Source organism: Acipenser ruthenus, chromosome 10, assembly GCF_902713425.1.
Source record: "Acipenser ruthenus chromosome 10, fAciRut3.2 maternal haplotype, whole genome shotgun sequence".
In the NCBI taxonomy this organism is placed as follows: Eukaryota; Metazoa; Chordata; class Actinopteri; order Acipenseriformes; family Acipenseridae; genus Acipenser; species Acipenser ruthenus.
Genome location: NC_081198.1, coordinates 41923485 through 41949864, shown reverse-complemented (window position 1 = coordinate 41949864; position 26380 = coordinate 41923485). Strand labels below are relative to the sequence as shown.

The 26380-nt window shown below is 36.1% G+C and overlaps 1 protein-coding gene across 2 annotated transcripts in view; it reads left to right on the top strand.

The window, feature by feature from the left end:
• Positions 1-7773: 7773 nt before the first annotated feature.
• The window catches only part of LOC117406799 (xin actin-binding repeat-containing protein 2-like), a 42687-nt gene continuing 24080 nt past the window's right edge, over positions 7774-26380 (top strand). Inside the window, exons 1-3 of one of the 2 annotated variants that reach the window (XM_034011121.3) lie at positions 7774-8060; positions 8322-8580; positions 22734-22878. In XM_034011121.3, coding sequence (XP_033867012.3) covers positions 8371-8580; positions 22734-22878 — 355 coding nt within the window. In that variant the 5' untranslated portion in view covers positions 7774-8060; positions 8322-8370. Of the gene's footprint in view, positions 8061-8094; positions 8581-22733; positions 22879-26380 lie in introns of those variants that run through there. The other variant, XM_034011128.3, reaches the window with a different exon arrangement.

Below are 26380 nucleotides of genomic sequence, written 5' to 3'. Positions count from 1 at the left end.
TCACACCACAAAACTACCACAGAGCTCTGGAACTGAAAACGTTTGCTAACATTACCAAAAAGAGGCCATGGAGTGTATGGGCTCCCGCACCCTCAAGAAGGTGGACCCCCAAGGCAGGCTTGGGGAGACTTCTAGCCATATGTCATGAGTATTTATTCATTAAACAGGGACAGCACAAGCAGTGGCAATGATAGCTAGAAGCATGCGTCAACGAGACAGAAATGCATTCCAAGCCAATCCGATTCTCTACCTCTCGTTTCGATAAAGTGTGGTGATTTTGTAATGTGGACTATTTTCCAAAGAGGGTTAACCACTGTACCACCTACTAGCCCCCTAACTGTTTTCAATGTAAAACGCAGTGCACCAAGCTGAGCCTCTACACAGCTCACATGTTAATCTGTAGACCACAATCTGCATTTTGAAAGTAAATGAAAGACTGGTAATAAGTGGTAATTTAGTGTTGATTTGTGATATGGTTCATGCACACAAAAGATCAAGTGAGACCCTCTCAACTAGTGGTTGCTCCACCATAAGATGAGTGGAATCTTTTGTTGATTTGATCTTAGCTTGGTTTAGTTTCCTGACATCTCCATATTGTAATTTGAATAACAGAGATGAGTTGATCTGTAAAGTTGAAGTTCCTCTGCCCTGCACAGCAGAACTCCCCACCACATGATTCCAACATGTGTGTGGTGTTTTATTTGCTTTGCAGTAAGTAAGCAAAGTACTCAAACATGCAGTACTGTTTTTATTTATTTAATTATTAATTACCTTATTTTTAGTTATGCATTATTGTTCTTTTCTTTTGGAAAGTAGGAATTTTATAAAAGAAGTGTTAGGACGCTAGTGTTCCTCAGTACTTGATAAAAACCTGTCCTAATCGGCACTGTTCTGGTAGCTTGCTCCCTCATTATTCAGTGGGTTATTGCCTGCCAACTTCTCTAGGCCATATGTATGGCTCTCATTTGCACAGCATTGTCTTATAATCTGTGTGCCTACTTTATTTTCTAAAAGTATCAAATAGTGGCTTGACTTGGTAGATAAATGAATGTGTTGCATTGATAGAAAATATCATCATATCAATGTGCAGTTTAAAAGTAAACCTTGTCCATAAAACTTTGTACTGTATATCAGCTGCATCTGTCCAGCAAAAATGATACCTGTGCCATTTGAAATCAACCAAGACAAAGTTTCGACCTTTTACTGACCTTTTGGCTGATCTTCAAAGATCTTAATGACTCTTCTGTGGTTGTTAGATCAGCTCTGATATGGATAGCAAATAACAGAGCCTTTTCCCATCTATTCTTTTGATTAAAAAATCAAATCAAATCAAATATGAGTCATTCTGATCTATCACTAGCACCAAATTACAGAGGGATACATGAAATTGGGTTATCACTCAGAAATAAAAGAACAGTATCTCCCATACCAACGGCATTGAAATGTCTACATAGAGGAATATAAACCATGATTCTCAACCCAGCTTTCAAAATGCCTTGAGGAATCTCTTTTAAAATTAAAGATCAAACTGCTGCAGTCTAGTTGAAGCACTTTTGAAGTATTTGGGTAGTCCGTTTTTGTAGTTGTTCATTTTACACAGCCGAGAGCTTTAATACCAAACCCAGGGACTGAACAGTTTATACAGGTATTGTGATGTTGTAGCCAGTGATTTACCAGTACTGAAGGTTTACTAAGTGTACTGATGGTACAGTCCTTTATTTCCGGTCCTCTTCACTTCCCAACATGACAAGTTACACAGTGGAATGCCTGCCCTATTGGTACTGTTTTGTAAAATATATATAAAATGTCAGTAATGTTAAAGCTAAAAAATACTAAAGGTGAACTATACTGAATACAGAAGTAAAATGGAAGAGAAAAGAAGCACGAAGCTTCACAAAAACTATTCATCATAACACCCAGTAGGATGAGCTTTACATTCCAAAAAACATTGAAGAATAGTGTTGGGAAACCATTATTTTACCACCAGAATCTTACCATAAAGAAGCTCTTGGTGAGTGATTATTAAACCACACCATTACCAGTAACAGTGCACAATAGATTATGAAGAAATATTGCATGTGGTCTATACTTTAGACAGTTGGTACTATAGGACTGTAAAGAATTACCAGCGGGTATGAGTTGATGGCATTGTAATACCATTGGTATGTTAACATCTGAAAATGGTACCACTGTGGTACCATTCAATCAGTAGCTCATACCACTGAAGCAGCCCTCTTGGCAGCAGTGTTCCTGACTATAGAACCACTGCATTGACATGGACTACTATCTGGAGAAGCTTGTTTCCATTATGGGTCAAATATCTTCTGTGTTCATATGACACCACACAAAAATTACATCTGCCAAGGAAAAATGTGCTTGGAATATACTTTTATTGGTACAAATAAAATCTGTTGGATTTGCAGATCAGCTGAAATGAACATTGCAATAAAACATAGATAAACACATGTCAGCAAGCAATACCAAGCACTTTTATGCTCAATTGCCATTTAGATACAGGGTGGTTGTTTTCAGTATGGAGATATGTTGCTCATTTAGTTAGCAGTTTACAACTGATTACTCAAGATTCATATCCTTACTGTGCTGGAATGTTAACAATATTCTGATTGAACTTTAATAGTGAAATGTTGGCATGTGCTTTTTACACTGCATCTGTTGTGATAAATACAGTACAATGATGGGTTTATTTCTGTTGAAGTTTGGTACTGGATCCTGTAATCTCTTTCTTACTTTCCAGCTTCACTAGATTTGACCTCAATTCCTCTTACAATTCCATATTTTTGCTTAATTTAACTTGCTTACCATATTATATAACTTCTAAGTTCCGCATTTCCGACAAACAGTGCCTAGATAATTGACAAATCCAAGGTTTTATACATACACACAATGGATGCTTACCTAGTATACACTCCCTTCTCTTAAAGGGACTGATAAGATATTTTCACACTTTATCACTTGGGAGTGGAGACCACACTATGTTATAAGTGACCCAGAAGTCATAACTTCTTGATGACATTTTTTGTGATGTTAAAGAGTTCAATAAATCACCAACAGGTGAAAGTACCATGATTTGATTTTACAAAGACCAGCTGGTCCCAATTATTGTGGATAACTGAGATTTCACTGTATCCAGATCTGTTTACAGCCTTATATTCCTATGCTCTTGTTTTATATAACAAAAATACCCATTTGAAAAAAAACAACATTCCCCTTTCAGAACTGGCTCGTGATATCTTCCAAGTTTGCTTTGCACCAGGGAACATCATACAATTAGAACATCTTTGTTTATCTCCCCCCCCCCCACCCAATCACATACTGTAATCCAGCAAATGTGTTTAAATTTTAGGAAATGAGATTTGGAGGTGAAATGACTCAGTATTTATTAGTGTTTATAAAACTGTGGTCAATGTTTATATACTCTTTATTTACATTGGCATAACATACTTGGCTGGTATAATAGCTAGCACAGTGGTGCTGGTGTTTTAACAGTAAATCAAGGCAATAGTGGGCGTGGCTGTAATCCAAATCTCAAATTCACACAGTAAAAAAAAAAAAAACATTTGGAAGACTCGGTGGATTGCACAAATTTAGCAGCAACCTGTGTGAATTATTATCATGCTCATGGTGTTAACAGAAATGGAATATAACGGAAGTTAACACAGTTTAGATAAGCTTTCCTTTGAATTGTTGGGCTGTCATGCAAGTTTAGGATTAGGAAATTAATTTCTTACCCAACAGGGTACATTATCTCAGTTTCTTACTGATCTGTGTGGAGGTTTGCAGAGCAAGTAAATGCGAGTACAATTGCTGCTATGCAAAATTGATTAGTCTAGTAATTGGAAAAGTTTTTTTTTTTTTTTTAACCACCTGAGAATAAAGCAGTGTTGTAGTAAGCTTATGCAATGTAACTTTATCATGATTTTCACTAAAAGGCTCAAAAGGTTTCAAACAGATGATTAAATTAGCAAATTAGACTTACATTTATAGTACAGACACATTTCATTTACTTTGCATAATTAACAGTATACACACATGGTACTTTTTCTTGGATAAGGTATGCTTTCAGTTTCATATCAGTGTGGCAAAGTGGTTTACAGTATGCAAGTGTAGATGTGATGCAGTGCTTAAACAGATGACAAACAACAAAGTTCACGGTCCAAACAGTCCTTTATTTGTTTTTATAATCCGGGTTGTTTGGTGACTGTAAATAATAATCCATGGCAATACACAGCAATGTGAACTGCACAGTGAAACCTCAGGGTTCAGTCCCGAAATAATAAACATAGTATAAACACACACAGAACACAAACACGATCACAAGTCCAGAGTTAGTGCTAACATGCAAGTGCTGAAATACAATTTATTAGTGCACAATAGTGAAGTGTTGTCTGGGTTGGTGCTGGCCTTTAGCGACAGCTCCCGGTACGTGTTAGCCATCTAACAAGAACAAACGTTTACAATTAGTACGAAAAAACAAACAAACACTAAACACCCACGGCATATCATAGTCCTTCAGCGGTTATCTCACAACCATAACAAAGGAGCAGCTCGCTCTGCCACATCCCCTTTTGTACCTTCAGCCACGCCCCCTTGGTTAGCGAATGCAATCGCTTTTCCTCCAATCCGCGATTGCCACATCGCTTACCATCGAGGTCGATGACTTGGTGTACTGTGGCTCCGCCCCCTTTCTAGATGGCCGATTTCCACCTTTCCCTGGAATGAACTGTCAGACCATCCAGTCCAGGGCACACTGTTCCCTTTACACAGCTCCCTCACAGGTTGGGAAGGAGATTTATAACCAAGATTCATTCTTTCTCTGTCACACAGTGCCAACCTAAATGTTCATTTCCTGCAGAACAATGATACATTAAAAGTGTGATTTATGGCTAGTAAGGGTAATTGTCAGCTCGCTTCTTGGTAATGTGAAAACAAGCACTGACATGCATAGGTTCCAAAGGATTGATCTCTGAAGAGGGAATTTAAGCAAGGGCTATTCATTTCTTATTCACAATCAACAGTGTACCTCTTGCTTCAATAGCATGCCCAAGCAGAAACAGAAGCTTTTTTTTTTAAACTTGGCTTATTATCTTTTCTCCCTTGCCTCTACTTTGGAGAGGGTTACAGGGTTACTGCTCCGAAAATCAAGTTCTCACCAGAATTAGTTTGCTGGTCCCCAGTGCTCACTAGTCCACACCATACAATTTAACATACAATTGGTGTAATTGGCAGGTGTGTTGAGAGAGGAATAAAGGACAGGATAGGTAGGATTGAGGTGTGCTCGCAGATCTATGAGCCATATGCAATTGTTACAAGCACATGCTTATTTTTTTGTCAATGTGATTGATAGTACTTGTAATTATTGTAACTTGGTGCTGTATCAGTTGCTGTTTTGGCTTGTTGCCCTAGGAATGGAGGCCTTCATGGTTTTATCCTGGTAAATGCATTTCATAAATAAAACTGCATTGCTGTCCAAAATATATTTAAAGTGGGGCGATGTTGAAACTTGTGTGTTTCCCTCAGTTTCCTGTGTGAAAGTGCAGTGGTCGCACAGTGACTTTCTTTCTTTCAGAACTGGGAAACATTTAGAATAAATATCTAATTCATTGAAGGTTTGGGATGATTCCATGCATTTGAAAATGTTTTTTGGCATATGGGCAACAGTGTGGAGTAGTGGTTAGGGCTCTGGACTCTTGACCGGAGGCTTGTGGGTTCAATCCCTGGTAGGGGACACTGCTGCTGTACCCTTGAGCAAGATACTTTACCTGAATTGCTCCAGTAAAAACCCAACTGTATAAATGGGTAAAAATAATGTGCTATCTTGTAACAATTGTAAGTCGCCCTGGATAAGGGCGTCTGCTAAGAAATAAATAATAATAATAATAATAATAATAATAATAATAATAATAATAATAATAATAATTGTAAGTCGCCCTGGATAAGGGTGCCTGCTAAGACATAAATAATAATAATGTTTGTTTACAAAAGCTAAAGTTTGGTTGGTTTGAACCAGGTGTTGATCCCAAAGTTCTGTCCAGCTGTCTTCTGATAAATAGATAGCGCTGAATATAAGCATTAACAACAACAAAAAAAGTTCTCTATTCAGTGCTGCACAAAGTTCAGGCGAGTCTAACTGCCTGTCTTGTAAAAATAAGTGCTGTAATAAAATCTGACATACCTATGGATTTGTCAATTCAAAAACTAGGATACTTTTTATGAAGTACAAATTAAAATAATAAAGGGAAAAAAATAGTGTTTAAGCCAGCATACATTCAGAATAAATTAATTTGCTTTGCAAGGAGCAACAATGGAAACATATTTTGGAACAAGAGGTCATACTGGTAACTTATCATAATAGCATGCTAATAATTTTGGATTTTAGTTTTATATTCATCACCCTTATTTCAACAAGACTGCAAAATTATCCCCAGAATTAACAACTGTTTACTAGTGTAAGATGAGTACTCAGAACAGACACAGGATACAGCTGAAAGTTACACGCATTCCTCTGGGCTTTGTAAATAATGCATTTCTTAGAGGTGTATGTAGGAGATTCTATGTCTTTTAACTGCCATCAGATGTATGTCCACCATTCTTGCTATTCATTTTTTTGATGCAAACTGCCTGCTAAAACAGCCTTGTTTCTTTATGTTTATTTATTAGAGCTGCATCACTGGGAGGAAAAAGAAGAAAAAGTGGTAAGATATATCTACATTCCAATACAGTGAGCTGATATTAAGCGTATAATAATTAATGCCAGAGGGAGTTTGTTTAAGTGAAAGATTTTTATTTTATTTGTATTATTATTAGTTTTCCATTCTACTGATAATACTGTCTGGATGCCAAACTGTTACAGTGACATGAAATGGCTAAATGTACAATAACTAAATGCTAGCAGTAAGATATGTCAATGCCTTCTAGGAACCTTAAGAGAAGCTGAAAGTGTAATCTTTGACACTAAATTATAGATTCAAATACACCTTTTAAATGTAAAAGAGATTCTTAATCTGAGACCACAAAGAGCTAGAGAATGTATCTTTTCTGCCAAAGGGTTTCTGCACATGTATCTTAAAAATACTCCATCAGTCAATGTGTGATTTTTGAGATAAGTTAACCCTAACAATTATAAACTCTTTTGCTATAACACTCAACAGATAGGACACCCCAGCTCTACAACATAGGCCTAGCTGTTCTGATCAGTCTTTTTTTTTTTTGTGGAGGGGTCAGGGTAATTGGGGTTCGAGTTAATACATTCTAACATAAATAATTAACTACTGTAAATATATAAGACAGAACTAGCAGAAAATGCTTCAGTATTTTAAAAATCTGCACAATTTGTGATTGTGTTCAGTATCTGTGTGTAATGTTTATGTTCTTGAATGTAGAGTTATATACTGGTGTATAAAAAACCTTTAAAAAGCTAAAATCAGCCCCTTAAAGGATGAATGATACTGGGTGGAAAGACATTCATGTGTCAACTTGGCAAAGGAAAAGGGTGTTGTGGTTATACAGCAAAAACATTGGCAAGCTTTGTGTGAGGCTAATTGTTAAGTTTTTTTGCACATTTATTTAAGAATAATGGGATTTCCACAAAGCTGTCACCTGAGACCCTATTTTCCAAATAAGGAAGTGACTGGAATTTACTGTTTTTCCCGTTCATTTTTCCTGCTAGCTGAGGATTTTTACTCTTGGGATTGTCCAGACTTCTTTCAAGGTTATTGCTGCTCTCCTCTCGGAAAAGAAGCTGGAAATGTTGGGGAATGCCTGAACTCTCAAGTGATTCATCCTTTTTTTAATACATTTTGACTCGATCCTTTTTGATACAGTTAAAGCCAAGCCACAAAATAGGACCCATGCTGATGCATTTTGCCTTCTGAGAGTCTCACATGTACTGTATGCCACATGTCTAAAGTTGGAAAATGATGATTTGTAGAAAATGAAGCGTCTGGCTGACAGCCCAATCAGGAAAGGTTCACTGAGCTTTTTCAAACAGATGTGGGAGTCTTGTGATACAGCTGCAGAGCCATCAGGGATTGGACTTGAATGTGAGTTCTGTGAGTCACAGTTTGACTATACAGTTCATGGCTGGGAATCTGAAGTTGCCACTGTACAGTTCAGTTTAGTTTTTTTTTTCTTGTTCTACTAACTGGAGGTTCATTCACCACTAGCCAGTTTGTACTTCTGCCTGCCGGCTGTGCAGTCATACTGACATCATAGAAAGTATTGCCATATCAACTGGTGCTCTCTCTCTCTCTCTCTCTCTCTCTCTCTCTCTCTCTCTCTCTCTCTCTCTCTCTCAACACTAGACTCTTCCAGTCATCTGGAGGAAAGGATACAGTTTCTGCAATAACAGAAATGGAATCAGGACGTGGAACGATGGTGAGTGAAACTGTGCTCAAAGATACTGCATCCTCATCCTGCTCCAGCCAGAAACTGGACAAAGAAAGCAGTGAAGTTATTAAAGAAGACCTGCAAGCGGCTAGGAAGATTGAAAGGTTTGACATCCCACTGGACAATCTGAAAATGATGTTTGAGAAGTCCACAGCCATATCACCAACCAACAAAGTAAGTCACCCTCGTAATGCCTGATTTAAGTACTAAGTGTAACTAACTGCCTCTCACTCTGGAACCTTAATGAAAATATCAAGGTAAAATAAATAAATAAATAAATAAATAAATAAATAAATTAATAATAATAATAATAATAATAATAATAATAATAATTGTAACTATAAAAGAGTTACATCCAATACATTACTTGAATGATCTTTCTGTGACACAGAAGTAGATTTTAAGCATATTATTTATACATAACTTTAGATATAAATCATTGGGAAACAGATTTTACAACATAAAAATGTATTTTTTATTTAAAATGACAGCATTCCACAGCAAAATATAAAATTAATCCACAGTTAAGTATATTCTAAGATGGAAGTGGCAATTGTTAAGCTATAAAAAATGTATGAATGCCTTTATAAAAGGCTCAGTGGTTTCATATCTGTAGAGTGGTGTGCTAGTGTTCTTTAACTCTGGCAGATGTTTAGTCCAGCATTCTTTGCTTTTTTTAACGTTATGTTTACAAATTAAGCTTTTTGAAAAGCATCAGCTTCATGCAATGAGCAGAGTAAATGTTGTGCAATATATTTATTATTTGATTTATATTGTGTTAATCCCACGCAAGTACATTTTGCATTGAATAGGTCCTGTTAAGAGCAACATTTCAGAAAGGAATGAAACAGATATAAAACGTCTCAGAATAATTATTGAACTGATCCTTCTTGCAACTGCCTCTATGACTTGCTATGCTGTTAACATTTCTTAATTTCTCGCTGAAAAATTACCAGGGCTCATAATGTTAATTATTTAAACTGTTAAGTTAATTGACCCTAACTAATGTTCTTTTTTGGTGTCCTGTCATTTTAGTATGCAGTCATTTTGAAACTTAATCATGTAAAAAAAGGTTCAGGGTTGACATTTGACTATATAAACCATATAAATAGAGGCCAGCTTTTGTTCCTCAAGTTAAAAAAATAATTAAATCTTAAGTCATCACAAAATGACAGTTTTTGGCACAAGTTTAGTGCAGTAGAAGATGATTCATTCAATTACACAATTGTCTGCAAAGTTAACTTAATTGCATTGTTGCCAAAAGAGCTTTCCGCTATGGCAGTTCATGAGAAATGTGGTGCTTTATTGAGAAATGAGAACAGGTTTTCTACCAAGTTGTCTCTCACTTTAATGAAAAAATAAATAATAAAAACATATTTCCCATGACCATGACTCAGATACATAAGCAAAATATTTAAGTGGTCCTGTTTTTAATCATGTAATTAAAGCTTCAGTTCTTTGGAAAAGCTGCTGCAACAAAACGACCACATAAAAATAAAACAGAAACGCTGCCTACAAGTACTGTGCATTAGTCAGGAATGAGGAACATCCATCAGCCTGGTACTGTATGATTAACCAAGCATGCTGTTCAATCGAATGGCATTTAAAAAACAGATTCCTGTACTGCACACTGCACAGTGCATACATTATCAGCAATAATATTGATGTAATTATAGTAACACAGCCACTTAGAGCCAGACTTTGAAGAAACACTTGCAAGAAAAAGTAATCTGTGTCTAAAGGAAAATATTGTTGCATATTTTCTTCTGCATTTAAAACTGCTAAAGTAAATGAGGCCACACTCCTAAAGTTTTGCTGAAACAAGGCACTTGTAAATGCCAAAGCCATTTGTAGCCTACTTTGCATGCAAACCAGTTCTTGACTAAAACCTTATGAGACCAGAAAAGACAAAAAACCTCACATGACCTTCAAGAGTAAAATCAAGTACGATACAGAAATTATAGTTAAAAGTGTGGAGCAGTTAAATGCAAGTACAAGATGATGCAAGTACTGGTACAATTGGGTGCCATATAGTACTGTATAGTCGAGAGTTGTGAGGTTTATAGATGTTGCCTGAACAGGTGTGTCTTGATGAGGTGCTGGAAGGTGGTCAGGGACTGAGCAGTCCTGATATCCATAGGTAGGACGTCCCACCACTGAGGGGCACTACTGAGGGACATATACTGTATTCATATACAGTACTATATTATTTGTCTTCATATAAATATGCACTAGCATTTCAGGACCAAAAACATTTGCACTATGAACTACACAGAGATATTATTCAGTTGCCTAAAAAATATAATATCCATATTTTGACTTTATATATTTTCACATACATTTTCCTTTGCATTTGCATTACTGAAACAAGGCAATAGTACAAGCAGCAGAGTTAACAGCAGCATTGAAATAGCTTTGGCAAAAAGCTTAGGAGGCAGTATTCTGTAGTCATATAAAAGACAAGGAGCATGATACCATGTAATTTGGAGGTTTACAGTTTAGATCTGATTTTAGACCTAACTTAAAATAATACTTAACTACCACGTCCACTCTACATAACAACAGCCTAGAGACTGACTGACATACACATTGCCTACATATGCTGGATAAACATGCCCTTGTTCTCATTGGCAGCAGTTGGCCTTTTTGGGCGGTGGTATTCTGACTATAAAAGGAAGGGAGGATAGGATATGGAAAAACAGTGTACCAACAAGATATCCCACCACGTTCTTTATATCATGCACACTGACTGAGGCTGCTGTGGGAGCCGCCCATTGGATGTTACACAACTCCAAAGAAACGACTCTGGAAGTTATAGTAAGCTTGTTAATCTAAACATTTGCTTTCTACTCATTTTCTAGCTAAACCTGGTGGTGCTCTCCTTAGAGCAAAGAATGGACACTTAAAAGGGTCATTTTTACATCTCATTGTCCTTGTCCCATTGTGGCTAATGGCTAAGTAGCTATTCACCTTCCTCCCCTGTACATAACAAATACATTCCTGCTAGTAGGAGAGGGGGTGGGTTGCATGCATATAGCGTCAAGCTTTATTGATATCCATACTAGTATATTTTAAAGCACATTATAGGATTAGTTCATTATTATGTCTATGATATAGAATATGAGGATTAATTAATATTATTCCTGCTGCAGTGAATGACCAGCTGTTGGCTAAGAGTTAAGCAATTAGGTTTGCTTGTCAAAGCATATTAGACTGATTGGTTGAGCTACACTGTTAACACGTTTTTACAATGTTGGGTTCAATTAAGGAAAGCTTATGTTAAGGGGTGACAAGATACCCCTTTAAAACTCTTTACATGCATGATAATTAAAATGAGCATGTAGCATATATTGTGTACAAGAAAATGAATATACTATATTGTTAGACTATTCAGATTCAAACGGTTTGCAGAAAGAATGACACAAAGTTTAAATTTCATATTAGGTGCAGTCTGTAACAGTTTAATGTTTTATAAAGGAACGCATACAGAGTGTTTCCTATCAGATTAGTTTAAACAAAGTAAGGGCTTGTTAGACTTATTTCGTGCCAAAAAAAAAAAATCTGTCAAAGTTACTGCAGTCAACAGATGTTAAATGTTAGATGGTGGTCGTTCATTAACATGTTTAAAACTAAGCCAGACATCTTTAAAGCATTAGATGATATGACATTCTTCAAGGCTGCATTCTGTAAATCAGTCTGTAGATAAGAAGTCATTACTGTTGTTTATAATACAGTATTAATCCAGCCACTGGAGTGTTTTTTTTTTTTTTTTTTTAAAGTGGTAGTTAATTTCCATGGCCTGCTCCCTAAAGTCTGCTACGATGGAAAAGCAACTTTTTAATATCACTACCTTTTAAGGAGAAGATTGCGCTAAATATCCTAGAAACACTATAGTTGTTGAAGTTGACATGTGTAATTGTTTAGGCTGTATAACTGGCAGGACAAAGTCACCATATCAGCTATTATTATTATTATTATTATTACGCACAAACAACATCGCAGAGTTATGAAAACGCATACGCAGGTAGATGCCTATGGATGGACAACCCGACTGGCGTCCCCGAATGAAAAAGTCACATGGTTCGACCGCCATATTGGATCTCGTGGAAATTTTGGGAGTTTTTCAAAACTCTTGCCGTTAAAAAACAACTTAAGGTGGAACTATGATAATGGCAGCAGATAGTGCAGCAATGACCTATAAAAAACATATGTTCAATCGAGATCGATTGAACAATTATTTTGCCCGCTACGCTGGATTGGCGCCAAATATTCAACAATCTTCTTGTCTTAAACCGTAACATCAATCAACACCTAAATTGGCACGCATGTTCATGACCAGGTCCTTTCTACTGTTTGTAAAATCTATGCTTTTTCGTTACAAAACATGGTTGTGGCGCGCACATAACGGCTCTATTTTCATACATTCATGCATAAATCCAAGGTGCAATACATGTACTGGTGATATGAAAATGACACATTTTGGTCACATGGTTTGGCGGCCATATTGATAATTGTAAAAAAACTTTTGCAACCCATAACAAGAACACCATTGCACTTATACTCTTCAATGTCAACACAATTGCACAGACCACTGGAAAGTAATAACTGCTGAAGTTTGAAACAGATTGCGCACACGGCGTAGCTGCCATCTTGGAATTTACGTTGAAATTTTAACTCCTTGGGCGTGCCGACAGGGTCATAGTTATAATGGAACACATACAGGAAGTCATGTGAAAAAATGTCATCGCCCATGACCTCTGACCTCTCTTAAAGGTCAAATGTGATGCATCACATCATCAACATACACAACTGGCTATAAAACTGCCTATAACTTTTTTATCGGCTGCACCAAAATGCATGAAATTTGACATGGATGTAGAGGACTATGGGATGTTGTGCCATGGTCAATATGGCGGCCTTTGGTCACATGGATTAAATGAAAATTGAGCAATTTTCAAAAGTCTTCTCATATTTGTGCCAAAATTGACACAGTTAGCACAGTCAAGAACATAATGTTCTGATGATAACGATTCATCTAGAATAACCAATGCGCTTACATTTCACGATAACTGCTTGGAAGCCTTCATAGTTGCTAGCAACTCTAGTTTTTATTATTTATTTCTTAGCAGACGCCCTTATCCAGGGCGACTTACAATTGTTACAAGATGTATTTTTACATACAATTACCCATTTGTACAGTTATTTATTTATTTCTGGACCAATCTAGGTAAAGTACCTTCCTCAAGGGTACAGCAGCAGTATCCCCCACCTGGGACTGAACCCGTTCCAGTCAAGAGTCCAAAGCCCTAACCACTACTCCACACTGTACAGTACAAATACCATTTATCAGCAAGTTAACTAGAAGTGTGTGTTCACATCATGACATTAGATTTTTTATTTTTTTTAAACACATTTCAGAATTTGGTTGTTAAATAAAAATGTGCTGTGCTACAAATATCCCTTTGAATGTATGTATCGATATATATTATGATACCTTAAATAGAGCACACAAATAATATTAACAGAAATTAAGATTTATTGGTCTTTTAGTTTATTTGGTGACATCAGCTCTGGTCAATTTTTCTGTTTTTGTGCCTCCATTTAAAAAAAAAAAAAACACAAATACAGTACATGTTTAGTTCAAAATCTGTGTGTTAGAGTTTCTTAAACACAAGGTGGCAGTCTTCTTAACACATTACATATGATTTGAGCAGAAGTGCACAACTCCAGTCTTCAGGGGCTATTGTTTGTTTGAAATAGGACTTGGGTGTTGGGTTGAAATCATATGGCCAATAGTTAGCAAAGGTGTGTGCACACATGCATTAATAGCCCCATAATAGGTACCTGTGTTTTGCAAAATAACACCTGGTGCAAAACCAATTGGTATTCAGCATGTCAATTTGTGTCTATGCTCTGGGATCATACTAAAACAAACAGATGTAGAGAGGGCTTGCACCAGTGAAGCAGCTTCCATGTACCAAATCTCTCCCAAGTTCTAAAAATAAGGTTACAAATGTGATTATATTTTGTAGATGTACTGTTTGTGCTAACTTAAAAAAAAAACAAAAAAAACATTTCATTGGCCACATAATTTATTATTTAACTTTATCCATCTATATAATCGTGTATGCATGCCAGACGGAGTGTAACCCTGCTAACCTGAGCTCTTTTTACCTACAACTTCAATCACTGTATATGTGCCGCGGGACGTAACAGATACTGCAACTGCAAAATACCTGCAACATTTCCCAGATCTCACCAGGCGTATTCTTCTCGGAAAACAAGACAGATTTTTCAGTCCAAAGGAGACTGACTCCATGATGCAGACTTTAAAATAAGTTAATACCAATAAATAATAAATCTTGGAAAACTGTTTCTTGTTTTTTTTAAGGTCAATAGTTCTAATTATGAAGTATATTTCCTAATTTTATAATTGCAGGATATTTTTTTTGCTCCCACTCCCACATACAGTTATATATATATATATATATATATATATATATATATATATATATATATATATATATGTTTACTCCCTGAAGTGCACATCTCTGTGTTGAATGGAATCTGTTCTCCTGTTTTTTTTTGTTTTTTTTTATCATGTTGGCATAATTCAGCACACTATAGTAGTTTATGTTCTGCCATCTTCGTTTACATATCATTTACAGTTGATAGTGTATCTCTCCATGCTGATAACAGCTATTGCTCAAGAGCTTGGGTATCTTTCACCAGGGATATCATGCATATTCAAATTGTGCTATCCTGGTGACAGTGCGATACATAATCATATTTCCGCAAAAAGAATACCATTTCTGGTTTTAAGGTGCAATGCCATATGAGCATGCTTTACGGCTTCTTCTTTAGAATAAATATACTTTGTAAATGCCAGTGTGATGGTAGATCAGTGTGATGGCAGATGGCTGCCTCCCCCCCCCCCCCCTTTTCCCAAAAAAGAAAAAGGAGGGGTGTTATGGGAAGGTTGCAAATAAAAACTAGGTCATAGTTTAAGTGAGTTCTACCCACTAGACTTTTGACACACGGAAACCCAAAAAACATTGTTGTTTTTCTTACGTCTCGGTAAACATAGTATCATATATACTTATCAATTATTAATGTGTAAATTAAATAACAAGCATCTCCCTTTAGGCTAGTAGGCTTAAAGTCAACACATAAAACAGTGTATTAACCAAACTGCAAAGTTTACCAATAAAGAAAATACAGTACATATCACAGTCAATGATATTTTCATTACCCTAATTACAGTGATATATGGGTACTATAAGATTTTGTCAATACTAGTATATTTTAGTGTTTTTTTTTTCTCATGTGTAGTTTTTAAACCTATTTGCCATGCATATTTTAATACGAAATTCTGTTAATTATAGCATGAGTGAGTAGAGCTTTTACAGATAGATTTGTCACACACTGATGAATGCACAAGTATATACTTGGGCATTAAGTTCCAAGTTATTACCCCAGTGAGTAACACAGTCCGTAACATTGCTAAATAAATGTTGCAAAATTAGAGGATGATTCTTTATACTAATTCACATTGTGTTAATAAATGTGTTCCAGTATATACAGTAGGTGTACTGTATATGTTCAGATGACAATGTTTTGATAAATGAAATGGTAGCCATATCAGTCCAGAGATGATAGACAAAGAGAAGGAGATATGATACATTTTATTGGACTAACTAAACAATTCATTATTGTTTAGTTAGTCCAATAAAAGGCATAACATCTCCTTTTCTTTGTCTATAATAGAAGTTTAAAAACATTTATGATTTTCTTTTCTCAGAGATGCTGCTGCTGAGTTTAATGAGATACACATAAAATGGATGGATGGGTGTACAGACAGAGACACCTCCCTATATCCCCACAATTGGATACTCCCAATAGCTTATGCTAAATAATGTTAATGCCAAGTTCCATCACAATTGGGTCAGCAGTTTTCCGATATATGGAAAAATGTCAAGTGTGACATACGTACGTACATATGACTGCCTCCACTAGATCTCCAACAGCAGAGATTTGGATCATACCTTCAAAATATTCCACTGTGACTGCTAGTTTAAAATAAAAGGAAAGGGAACGCGGATGTGAAAGGTAAAAGTGGGTACGAACGCCACAACACAAGAACAGAAATGTTTGTATGGTTTTAATAAATAGGAAACAGGACAAGGAGAGTGCAGTGCTAATAAAAACACACTTGTCAACTTTAACAGCTGCATAACCTGGATGTGTGTATAGTATAGTAGACTCATGTCTTCCTCTTTGAATTCTCTTTGCTATGATACAGCTACCAGGTGTGTAATAACATGAACAGTGTCCCACAACCTGCTGTGTTCAACCCTGCTCAGTTTTATACTTACATGCTGTACACATCACTTCTTACATCATTTACTCTCCAGTCCACTCTACTTGATCAAAAAGCAGATCTAATTTGTTTTACGTTGCTCAAAGGTAGTTTTAACCGTAAGGTTTCTTTCCTCCTTTCCTATTGGAAACTGTAAGTCACCACTGGGCATCTTTTCAGTTTCCTCCTGTCTGTAATTCCCCTAACTTTCGAAAGGAGAAAAATGGCTGTTCATTTTACAACTAGAACCAAACGTCTAAGCAATACACAAAGGGCTGGATTCCCCAAGCTCTTCAGTCCAATTTGTCATCAACAAGTTTGGTTTTCTTCAAAAATGAAGAATGAGCTCTATAATGTTGTGAAGCGGAATACTGTAAACAACAGGGCTTGCTTAGGGCTTGTTATTATGTATTCTCAAATTGTTTCATATTTATATTAAAATTGTAATTGGTGTTTTCCAAATAACTAATAATTGTGTTAATAAGAATTGATCTCTTAAACTCCCTTTGTGACAAGAAGTTAATTATAAAGACTTTGAAAATATTGCCACCTGTGAGCCAAATAAGCATGTTCCTGCTATTAGAAGAATTATGTTATTTTTTTCTGTATTTTTTATGCTCTACTGTAAAAAAAAATATTTCACAGGAAACACAAATAAAGCTGACATTTTAAATGTGAACTTTGAACAGGTGCAAGGTAAACACTTTCTTAAATATGCAAACACATTTTTAAACCTGTCTGGTATACTACACATTTAGGGCCTTGATAACTTGATAAGATGTGCCTAATTCTAATTCTATATACACTTCAGTTGTCAAATCTAGAGTATATAACCTGCAAAAGTGGCTGAGAACACTACAGGCATTAACAGGATAATTTTCACGTTAGAAAATATGAAGTTCTGAGTGCATTACAGTTACGGTTTCGAATTGCAGTATGAGTGCTGATATGGACTGAGGTTTTGGTGGTATTACAAGGTGATATATACCGGAGTGTCTTGAATTTGCAGGTTTGCATAGTTATTCATTTTAGTTTTATTTTCTTAATGTAATTGTGATGTTAGGTATATAAATAATGAAACAGTTATATTGCATATTTATAGCAGTATTCTGTTCTATACTTACAGAGCAAAAGGCTGTCCATATACTGACATCTAGCAGGATATATCGAAACCAAAACCAAACTAAACAAAGCAAGCTGTACACATAGCAGTAGAATTTAGTTAATGTAAAATCAATAAAAATGTTTTATACTACAATTACATTTTTAGCAGGATCTGTGGTCCAAGTTTACTGGTTCAATCTAAATCATACTTCTGCTACTGATGCTGTAGTGTGAAGTTGTGCCTATTGCCAGGTTACCTGCTTACAGTACAGTTTGAGAAGGATTCTTAATCAGGAGGAATACAGAGGAGGGGGAAACAACAGTCATTTTATGAATAACATATAAAACAAGAATGCATTTTAAGAAAATGTAATTAAAACATGAGGTAGAAATAGTTTACTGCCTGGGATTCTGTGTTTTATTAGTTTTATGCCACTCACGATGCAGTCTGTGGAGGAACATTATTTGGTCACTCCTTATTATTCATGTGGGTTCATACCTTACGTGTGGGTCAACGTTATGATGAACAGAATATGTATTTACATTGTACAGTGCTCAGTGTGTAGTTGTGGATTGAGACAGTCAATAGAGTAGTCTATAGAAAATATATGTGAGTACCATTTAGATTTAAACACAGAGCAAGAGTGCAAGTAAGCATTAGGCAGCAGGATTCAGGGAAAGGAACCAGTTTGCTGAAGAACAGCACTATACGGTAACTCTGTGAAGACTAGGCACAGGGGCTTTTTTTAATGTGATAATAAAGACTTGATCATTATTCACAATCTCATCTGACTGATTGTTGGAAACCACCTCCGATCCAAGCTTACAACTGTCACAAATATCAGTGTGACAAAGTTTATACATTTAAATACAACATTTGGTACAGTAATAGCTTGATGCATTATTTAATAAAGGGAACTTTATGTGTTGCTTAATTATTCAGGGTTTCCTTACCCTTTTCCTTTACTAAAACTTAGTAGTTACTTTCAGAATATATACCACAATAAAAATACATAACGAGATTCACAATAGGTCTATAGTAGCTGTAATATGTTGAAACCAAAAGAGTTGCACAATGAAAACCTATTGTCAGTTCATCCTCTCTTAGGTCGGTATACTGTTAGTCTCCCTTGGATTTTCCACAGCAGTGTAAGAAGTCCATTGTTCTGTCTTCCTGTAAACAAGCCACATAGATTACAATTAAACTTGTTCAGAGGCAACGAATAAATCACAAAGCACGTTTCTTCCTAATCACTCATATCTGTAGAAAAAGCAACACTGTGGCCTAGCTGTTCTCACAGTCAAGCATGGAGGAGGCAGTGTCATAGTATCTAGGGACATTTTGGTGGCCATAATATTGAAGACCTCTATGTGATTTAGGATACTAAGCACCAGTGTCATATATAGACATTTCTGTAGACATACCATTGTGACAGCAGTTAATTAGTCAAAGAATCATCCTTCTGCAAGAAGGAAACAAGCCTCAGAACTCCATTTAGAAACAGGAAAGAACAGGTGTTGAGGTGCTTGCTGTGGTCAGCTCAGCTTGCATCTACAGGGAGAAATATGGGGTTGAACCTGAGTCTTGAACCATTTCCAGAGCCTTTGTTCATTTTGAGTGTCACTGTATGTTATATAATACCTACTCTAAATAGCTTCATGTTAGTTTGTTCCAGTAGTTTTTTTTTATATTTCTTCTGTACATCAGCTGCACAGTAGATCCTACTATCTGACAGTTTTATTTTATTCTTTGGTCAAATGTACAGAACATGTGTTTTGCATGCAAATGATATCTCTATGCTTGCATCAGCTCATACTGACTAAATACACAGAAACAAATAGATAACCCATTTTGTTACATCAATCCCCAATAGTAATGCTACGGTTTTGAATTCCCATTGATTTCCTTGCCAAGGCTATGTATGTAACACAGAATTTGTCATTCTGTAAAGTTGCATCTAAAACCCTAGCCTTGACATAGTAAAATAGTTTGTTTACTTCTAACCCACTGTCCATAGAGCTATTAATACTTAACTAAGAGTGTTTTGCCAGACTGCAGTTCACATTTTCCATGGGGGCAATTTGTTTTTCCAATGTATTATCATTTCTTTATCCATTTTGCTTTAGAGATTTGCCATGGCAACCAAATTAGCCTTAATTGTTGCTACAATACATTATGTAGACTTTTCTCTTACTTTTTCATTATTAGACCAGATTATAGTACCAGAAATAATGAATTTAAGTGTGCATGGCCCTAAGCCCTTGTCAAGTAAAGTGTCAGCTATTTTGAATTCCTTTTTAGTTGCTTCTCTTATTATACTCATTTAAATGCAATTCTTCTGGTGCTTTAGTATCAACACTGCAGGCGTCAGAGCTGGCAATGTACAGGGAAAACATTTCATTATACTTTTAACATGCAAAAATGGGACTGAATAAAAATAATGTGAATTGCAGAGAAAAACAATATAAACAAGGCTTTAGGGGAAATAATAATGAGCATAGTGCAGGACAGTATATATAGAGTAGTTTATACTGTGACATTTATTGAATGGCTGATTGTGTTTATACAGTATACAGTTTAACCTGTGGAAAATGATTAATAATAAAAAGAAGGTTCATAAAGGAATTAGTTTTGAATTAGGAATAAAGTTTTGTGAAAATTCAAAGTCATGAACACTTTTTTAAAGCTGCATTTCTTGCATTTGAACATAATCAGTAATAAGTGTAATGGCGCGGGGGCAAATTAGAAGTCAGTTAAGTAATGAAAACATGAACAGGGTGCAAAATGGGGAAACTCAACTTCATATCACTCAATTACTGACTGTGTCCCAAAGTGTGGTCTACAGTATGTGCAGTTGATACCAAACCAATGTCACGAGACAACAAATTGAGTCATGTTAGTGAGCTTTTCGTAAAGCTACACAATTGACAAACAACACAATAGATATGGAGAAACACCTAAAGACAGAACTCCTATGTCATCCAGAAATGCACGCTGACTGTCTTTAGGTACAGAGATGAGATCCTTCATCCAATAGTGAGACTGTATGCTGGTGCAGTCGAACCCACCTTTTTTTTAACAAGGAAGCAATCAAGAGAAAGGAATGGCCAGCATGATCTCCTGACCTGAGCTGTATGAAGCATGTTTGGGACGTGCTACTGACTGGGGGCTAGCTGCCCGTTAAGTGCAACCCAGGCTTCCGCAGGAGCGCCATGATGACCTTTTCCAAGAATGAGCCCAGCTTCCACAACAGAGTGTATGCTGTCTGGTTAGTGGGATGTACAGGTGTTGTCAAAGTGTCATTGTGGGTTGTGGCAGACATGGTACATGGTACTGATCACACAGGAAGTGACTCTTTAGAGTCTGTATATTAACATAATTAGCCATTCAATAAATGGTACAGGGTGAAACTCCTCTTTTTTGAAAATCATAGTAAACTAGTAATACATGTAGTAAAGTAATACAACAAGTAATACATATAGTAAAGTTATACATACTAGTAAAGTAAAAACTGGACTACATGGTACTGCAGTTATGCCATGTTCACATTTGGCCACTACATTCTACTGCAACCACAGCAGAATGATGCAGTAAATATCGGGTTACTGATCATGTGGCACTGGATGTTTTGAAAAGCATACCAGCTTCTAAACAACAGCACAATGAATCTAGAAGCCAATGTTGGTATCAGTGTCTGGGTATGTGTCTTAATGTGAAAACAGTGATCTAACAGATGTTGACTAATAGCCCTTAAATGAATTGTTTATATATAGCTTTTCTATACACATAACCAAATATTTGTCATTACAAATGGAGGATCTGTGTTGATTTCCCAGATGACCCCCTAACCCCATTGCCATGGAACATGATCCCTTTTGTCACGTGCTGCAAAGATCCTGAAATATTCCCCATGTCTCAGAATGGACCACTTTAAGAAAGACCACAGTGCTGCCACCATAGCAAGCACTATGATGATAAGTCAGCTAGGTGTTGCCCGAAGGGACTTACTTAATTTTTGTAAATGGGTGTAGACAGACATCGGCTTGAATTTTCTGGGCCTATAATGTACTTTAAAAGAATGATACATTTAAAAGGTTCAGTGGACATTTTCCTTTTTCATAATAACAGTGCTTGACTTCTTTTGGAGAATGCACACATACCTTACTATACCTAATGCTGTTTACTGTATATACAATATAAAAATAATCTTTGGAAATGAATTTGATTTGCAAATGAGTGCTAGGTACAGAACAAAGGTCAGCTTTAACATTTTACAACTTTTTTTTATTACAGTTACTAAAACATTTTAGTTTCAGGTTTTCATAACCACATTAGTTCCTTCGTCAGTTGAAAGCGGAATTTGTTTTAGCCACAATATAGTAGTGAATATCATTAACTCACGGTTTGAAACAAAAGTACATTTTGTGCAAATAATAAGTTCAACTGTTTTCATTTTATGCGTCTGCTGTACTATATTTAAATTTGCAATCTCCTAATGTCAACAAGAGACAACCAGGAAGCTGAATACCCACTGAGGGGGATTTAAAAATAACAATAAAGAATTGCAAGTTTGTGTGGACATTGCTCCAGAGGTCAGCTTTGCTTGTGCAGCACAGATATTGCTACTGTTCATTAGCTAAGCAAGTAACAGGAAAGCCTACTTATATTGCTTACTCATTTGTTTGTTTTATATTCAGAAATGGGAAATAACAACTTGTATTGATTTTACAGCATATGATTATTAATCCAAACGAGTGCTTTCACAAAACTCGATAATGGCTTGCTTGTGATGGTCACTCCCACACAGGAAAACCACAGGTGTTTCCTTCTGATAGCACTCTCAACATCCCCTTTTGTCTTTAGCAGGAAGTACGGCCAGAAAGAGCTTCATATTCACCAGCATCTAAGAGACAGCTCAGAAGCAACTATAGCAGTTCTGTGATGGACCTGAAAGACAGCCAGACAGAAGACAACCTGTTCTCAAAATCCAGCCTGGACAACAGTGAATGTGAGGAAAACATATTTATAGAGTATTATTTACAATGTACAGATATTTATGTTGAAGAATACATACAAACACGTAAAAAGTGATGCATGGAACTATTTCATATCTGTTGGTAGAAGTGAAAGAGAATGTACAGTAATCAGAAAATGGAATTTGGAAAAAATGAAATTGAAGGTTTTCAGTCCTACCTGCTTAGGAAAGATAAGACTGAGTGCTGAAAGTAGTAACACAGATTTCACTTGGTAGCAGAGTGAGCAATTACCCAGTCAACTAAATATGCATGTTTTGCAAATAGTGTCTATGAGAATCGGAGCATGTATATGTAGCAAAATAACAAAATCATTATACCTCAAAATATACTGTTTGCTGATCTTCAAGGGGTAAAGTGTACAGTATGTACAGTATGTGCTTTTTTTCATTCTTTCGTAATGTGGTTATATATATATATTAATTGCAATTTGATTCCATTTATAAATAGACCAGAACCGAGTACACTTCCTTTATTCCTGATAGCTGATGTTGCAATTGCTTCTAAGAATTGTATTTCATGTATCTTAGTCACACCTAAAGGGCCTGAAATGTGAACATCTTAAGGCACTGTACAATTCATGTTGTACAATAAATCTGGGTAATCCAAGTCACATAAATACGTTTTATGACTTACATTTATTTACATAATGTAATTTATATCTGGAATGTAATTGAGCAATGAGCTCCATGGCATTCGTGCACTTTTAGAAGATACTGTATGGAGTGCTATGGAGTTGGTAGAAGCTACTGTAGTAGATATGAGGGTCCAATGACATTCCCATGTTGATAAACCAACTATTGTCCTACTGTATATTTCACAGGAGCACATACAGTTTTTTGTAATCAATTTTGTGTCCAATGCAGTTCTGCCTCGGGGAAAGATTTAATAAACATGCACCCAGACTAATGACATCACCCAGGGGTGATCCTCCTCCAAGGTAGAACTCCAGCTCCTGGGTGATGTCTTCCTTGAAATCTATTGCTTTAATTAAACAGTGCACTTGATACAGCTGTAATATAACTGCTTTGTAAAACCATAGTCCTGGGTTGAAGACTAGCTCTTTTATATGTAACTATATACAGTGATAATATTCTCTATGCTAAAACAATATACTTAAACTTTTTAGGTCATAGATACATTTTAGGGTAAAATGAGGAAACATTTTGATTCAAAGACATGCATTGTCTGGGGTAGGATTTAAACCTTAGTTCTGGGTTGAATACTACCTCTTTTTAATAACGTGATTTAACGTCCAATATTTTTTTTTTTTATTTTGAACACTTAATGGAAAATATATTGTATACGAGGTGCTATTTTGTTGCCATAGCACTGGTATTGGTTTAAACAGGATGTTTCACTTGTATTTATAATCATATGAGTAAAAAAAGGAAACCTAATTCACACCAGCCCTTATAGGAAGTGTTAAACCAAATAACTGTTGTTCAGAGTACATTACAGAAATGAAGTGAGCATTTATTTTGTGTAGGTGTGGAGTTCTGATTCTTTCATTAGATTTCAATTTGACAGTCAGATTTTCCATTAAGGTTGGATTGGATGGTTATATTATTATTATTATTATTATTATTATTATTATTATTATTATTATTATTATTATTATTATTATTTATGTATTTATTTGACAGGGACAACGTACAATTTTTAACGTTTATAACATGTCATAAGATGCATTGCATCCAAATTAACACAATATTAAAGGCAAATTTGGTTAGGATAATGCAAAGAAATGGAACATCATGGGCTGTGGTTAAAGCCTTAGAATGAAGTGCAGTTGGTTTATTGGACATATGTATGAAATTAGATGCATTGTGCCCTTTGCCAATGTGTTTTTTTATTGTTATTTGTATAGCACACTGTCATCGAGTTGCCAGATATCATAATTGCCGTAAATATCTGGAAGTCTGTGGCAAAGTGGGTTATAGTGCGCAGGTGTAGAGGTGATGCAGTACTCCAAACAATGACAAACACAGTATTGGTGATATGATGGTTTCTTTTACTTATAATCCACAGGTCGAAACTGACCAACAGAAAAACAATAATGAAACACAGGCAGTACCAAATGCTGGGTACTGCTCTGTATAAATACACTGGGAAATCCCGAATGGATGAATAAATCCACAGACAATAAACACACACAGACAAAACATACATGATCACCAGTCCTTAGTGAGTGCAGTAGTGCGAGTGGTGAATTAAAACAACGTTGCTCTAGTGCAGTGATGTTCCGGGTGGGTGCTGACCTCTGGCGACAGCTCCGGAACTTTGTGTTTTAGCTGTCTGACAATACAACAAGCAGCAGTTAGACAAACTAAGACAAAAACACTCACAGTACACTTAACACGGGTCCTTCCAGTATCCACAAACATTTACCCAAGCGAAGGAACCAATTACAATTCTCTGTCCCCTTTTTATGCTGCCACACATGACCGCTTGGTAAACAAGTGCAACCACGTCTCCAATCTGTATGGCTGCCACATCATTTACCTTCCAGGTCAATGCATTCTTGCCACGTAGTCTTGCCTTCATCCAGACTGGCCAACTTCCCGACCCTGGGAAAGAACTGTCAGACCAGCCCGTCAAAATAACTCAGTTCTCGCTGCTCAGCGCCCTTACAGGTCAGGAGGGAGATTTACAACCAAGCATCATTGTATTTCTGTCACAAAGTCCAATCAAAATTCTCTGCATGCCTGAAGTTGAATTAATTTCAGGTAACAACTGAAAGCAGAGTTTCTATTGTGAAATAAAATACATGGTAATTGAAAACTCTAGTGATCATAATTACAGATCAATAGTGATATTAGCTTTATACATAACCAATGAATAGCCTAAAGACAAAAGCTTAAAATGTTTTGTCCAACTGAGATTTGATTTATGTGAAAGATTTAGATGTATGTCTTTGAAGAATGAATGCCATTCTCAGCCATACTTAGGAGGTGCACGTTTTGCATTTCATAAACTGCCGAGCTGCTTCCAAACATTAACTGGCAATAGCCGAAGACAAGACATCGCTGTTCTAAAAAGCAAATGCACTCAATCCTTATCTCTTCTAAAAAGCTGTGTGAATATCTCTGTATAACAAGGTTTAACATTTTCAAAGGTGTGAAAACCTCTAAATTGATCCTGATTGAACCCAGATCCAGTCCACTTGGCCTGCTACAGAAAATGTTTTAGTAAATGACATGGCGGGGCATGAAGGTAGTCCAACTGATGTCAGTTTCTAAACATAATCCTTCCTGGGAATTAAGCCAACACTGGCTGGTAAAATCCACTTTAAAAAAAAAAAGAGAATTCTTGAAATGTGTTAGAAGCAGAAGGGTTAGTGATCAGATTCTGAAATTTGGCAATGGTGCCAGTATAACTAACAGATGCTGTTATCTTAAGAGCTAGGTTATGGAACTGAGGGCCTGTGTGTTTAATTCCCCATAAATTATCAGAGATTCACAGGTTCCAAACAGA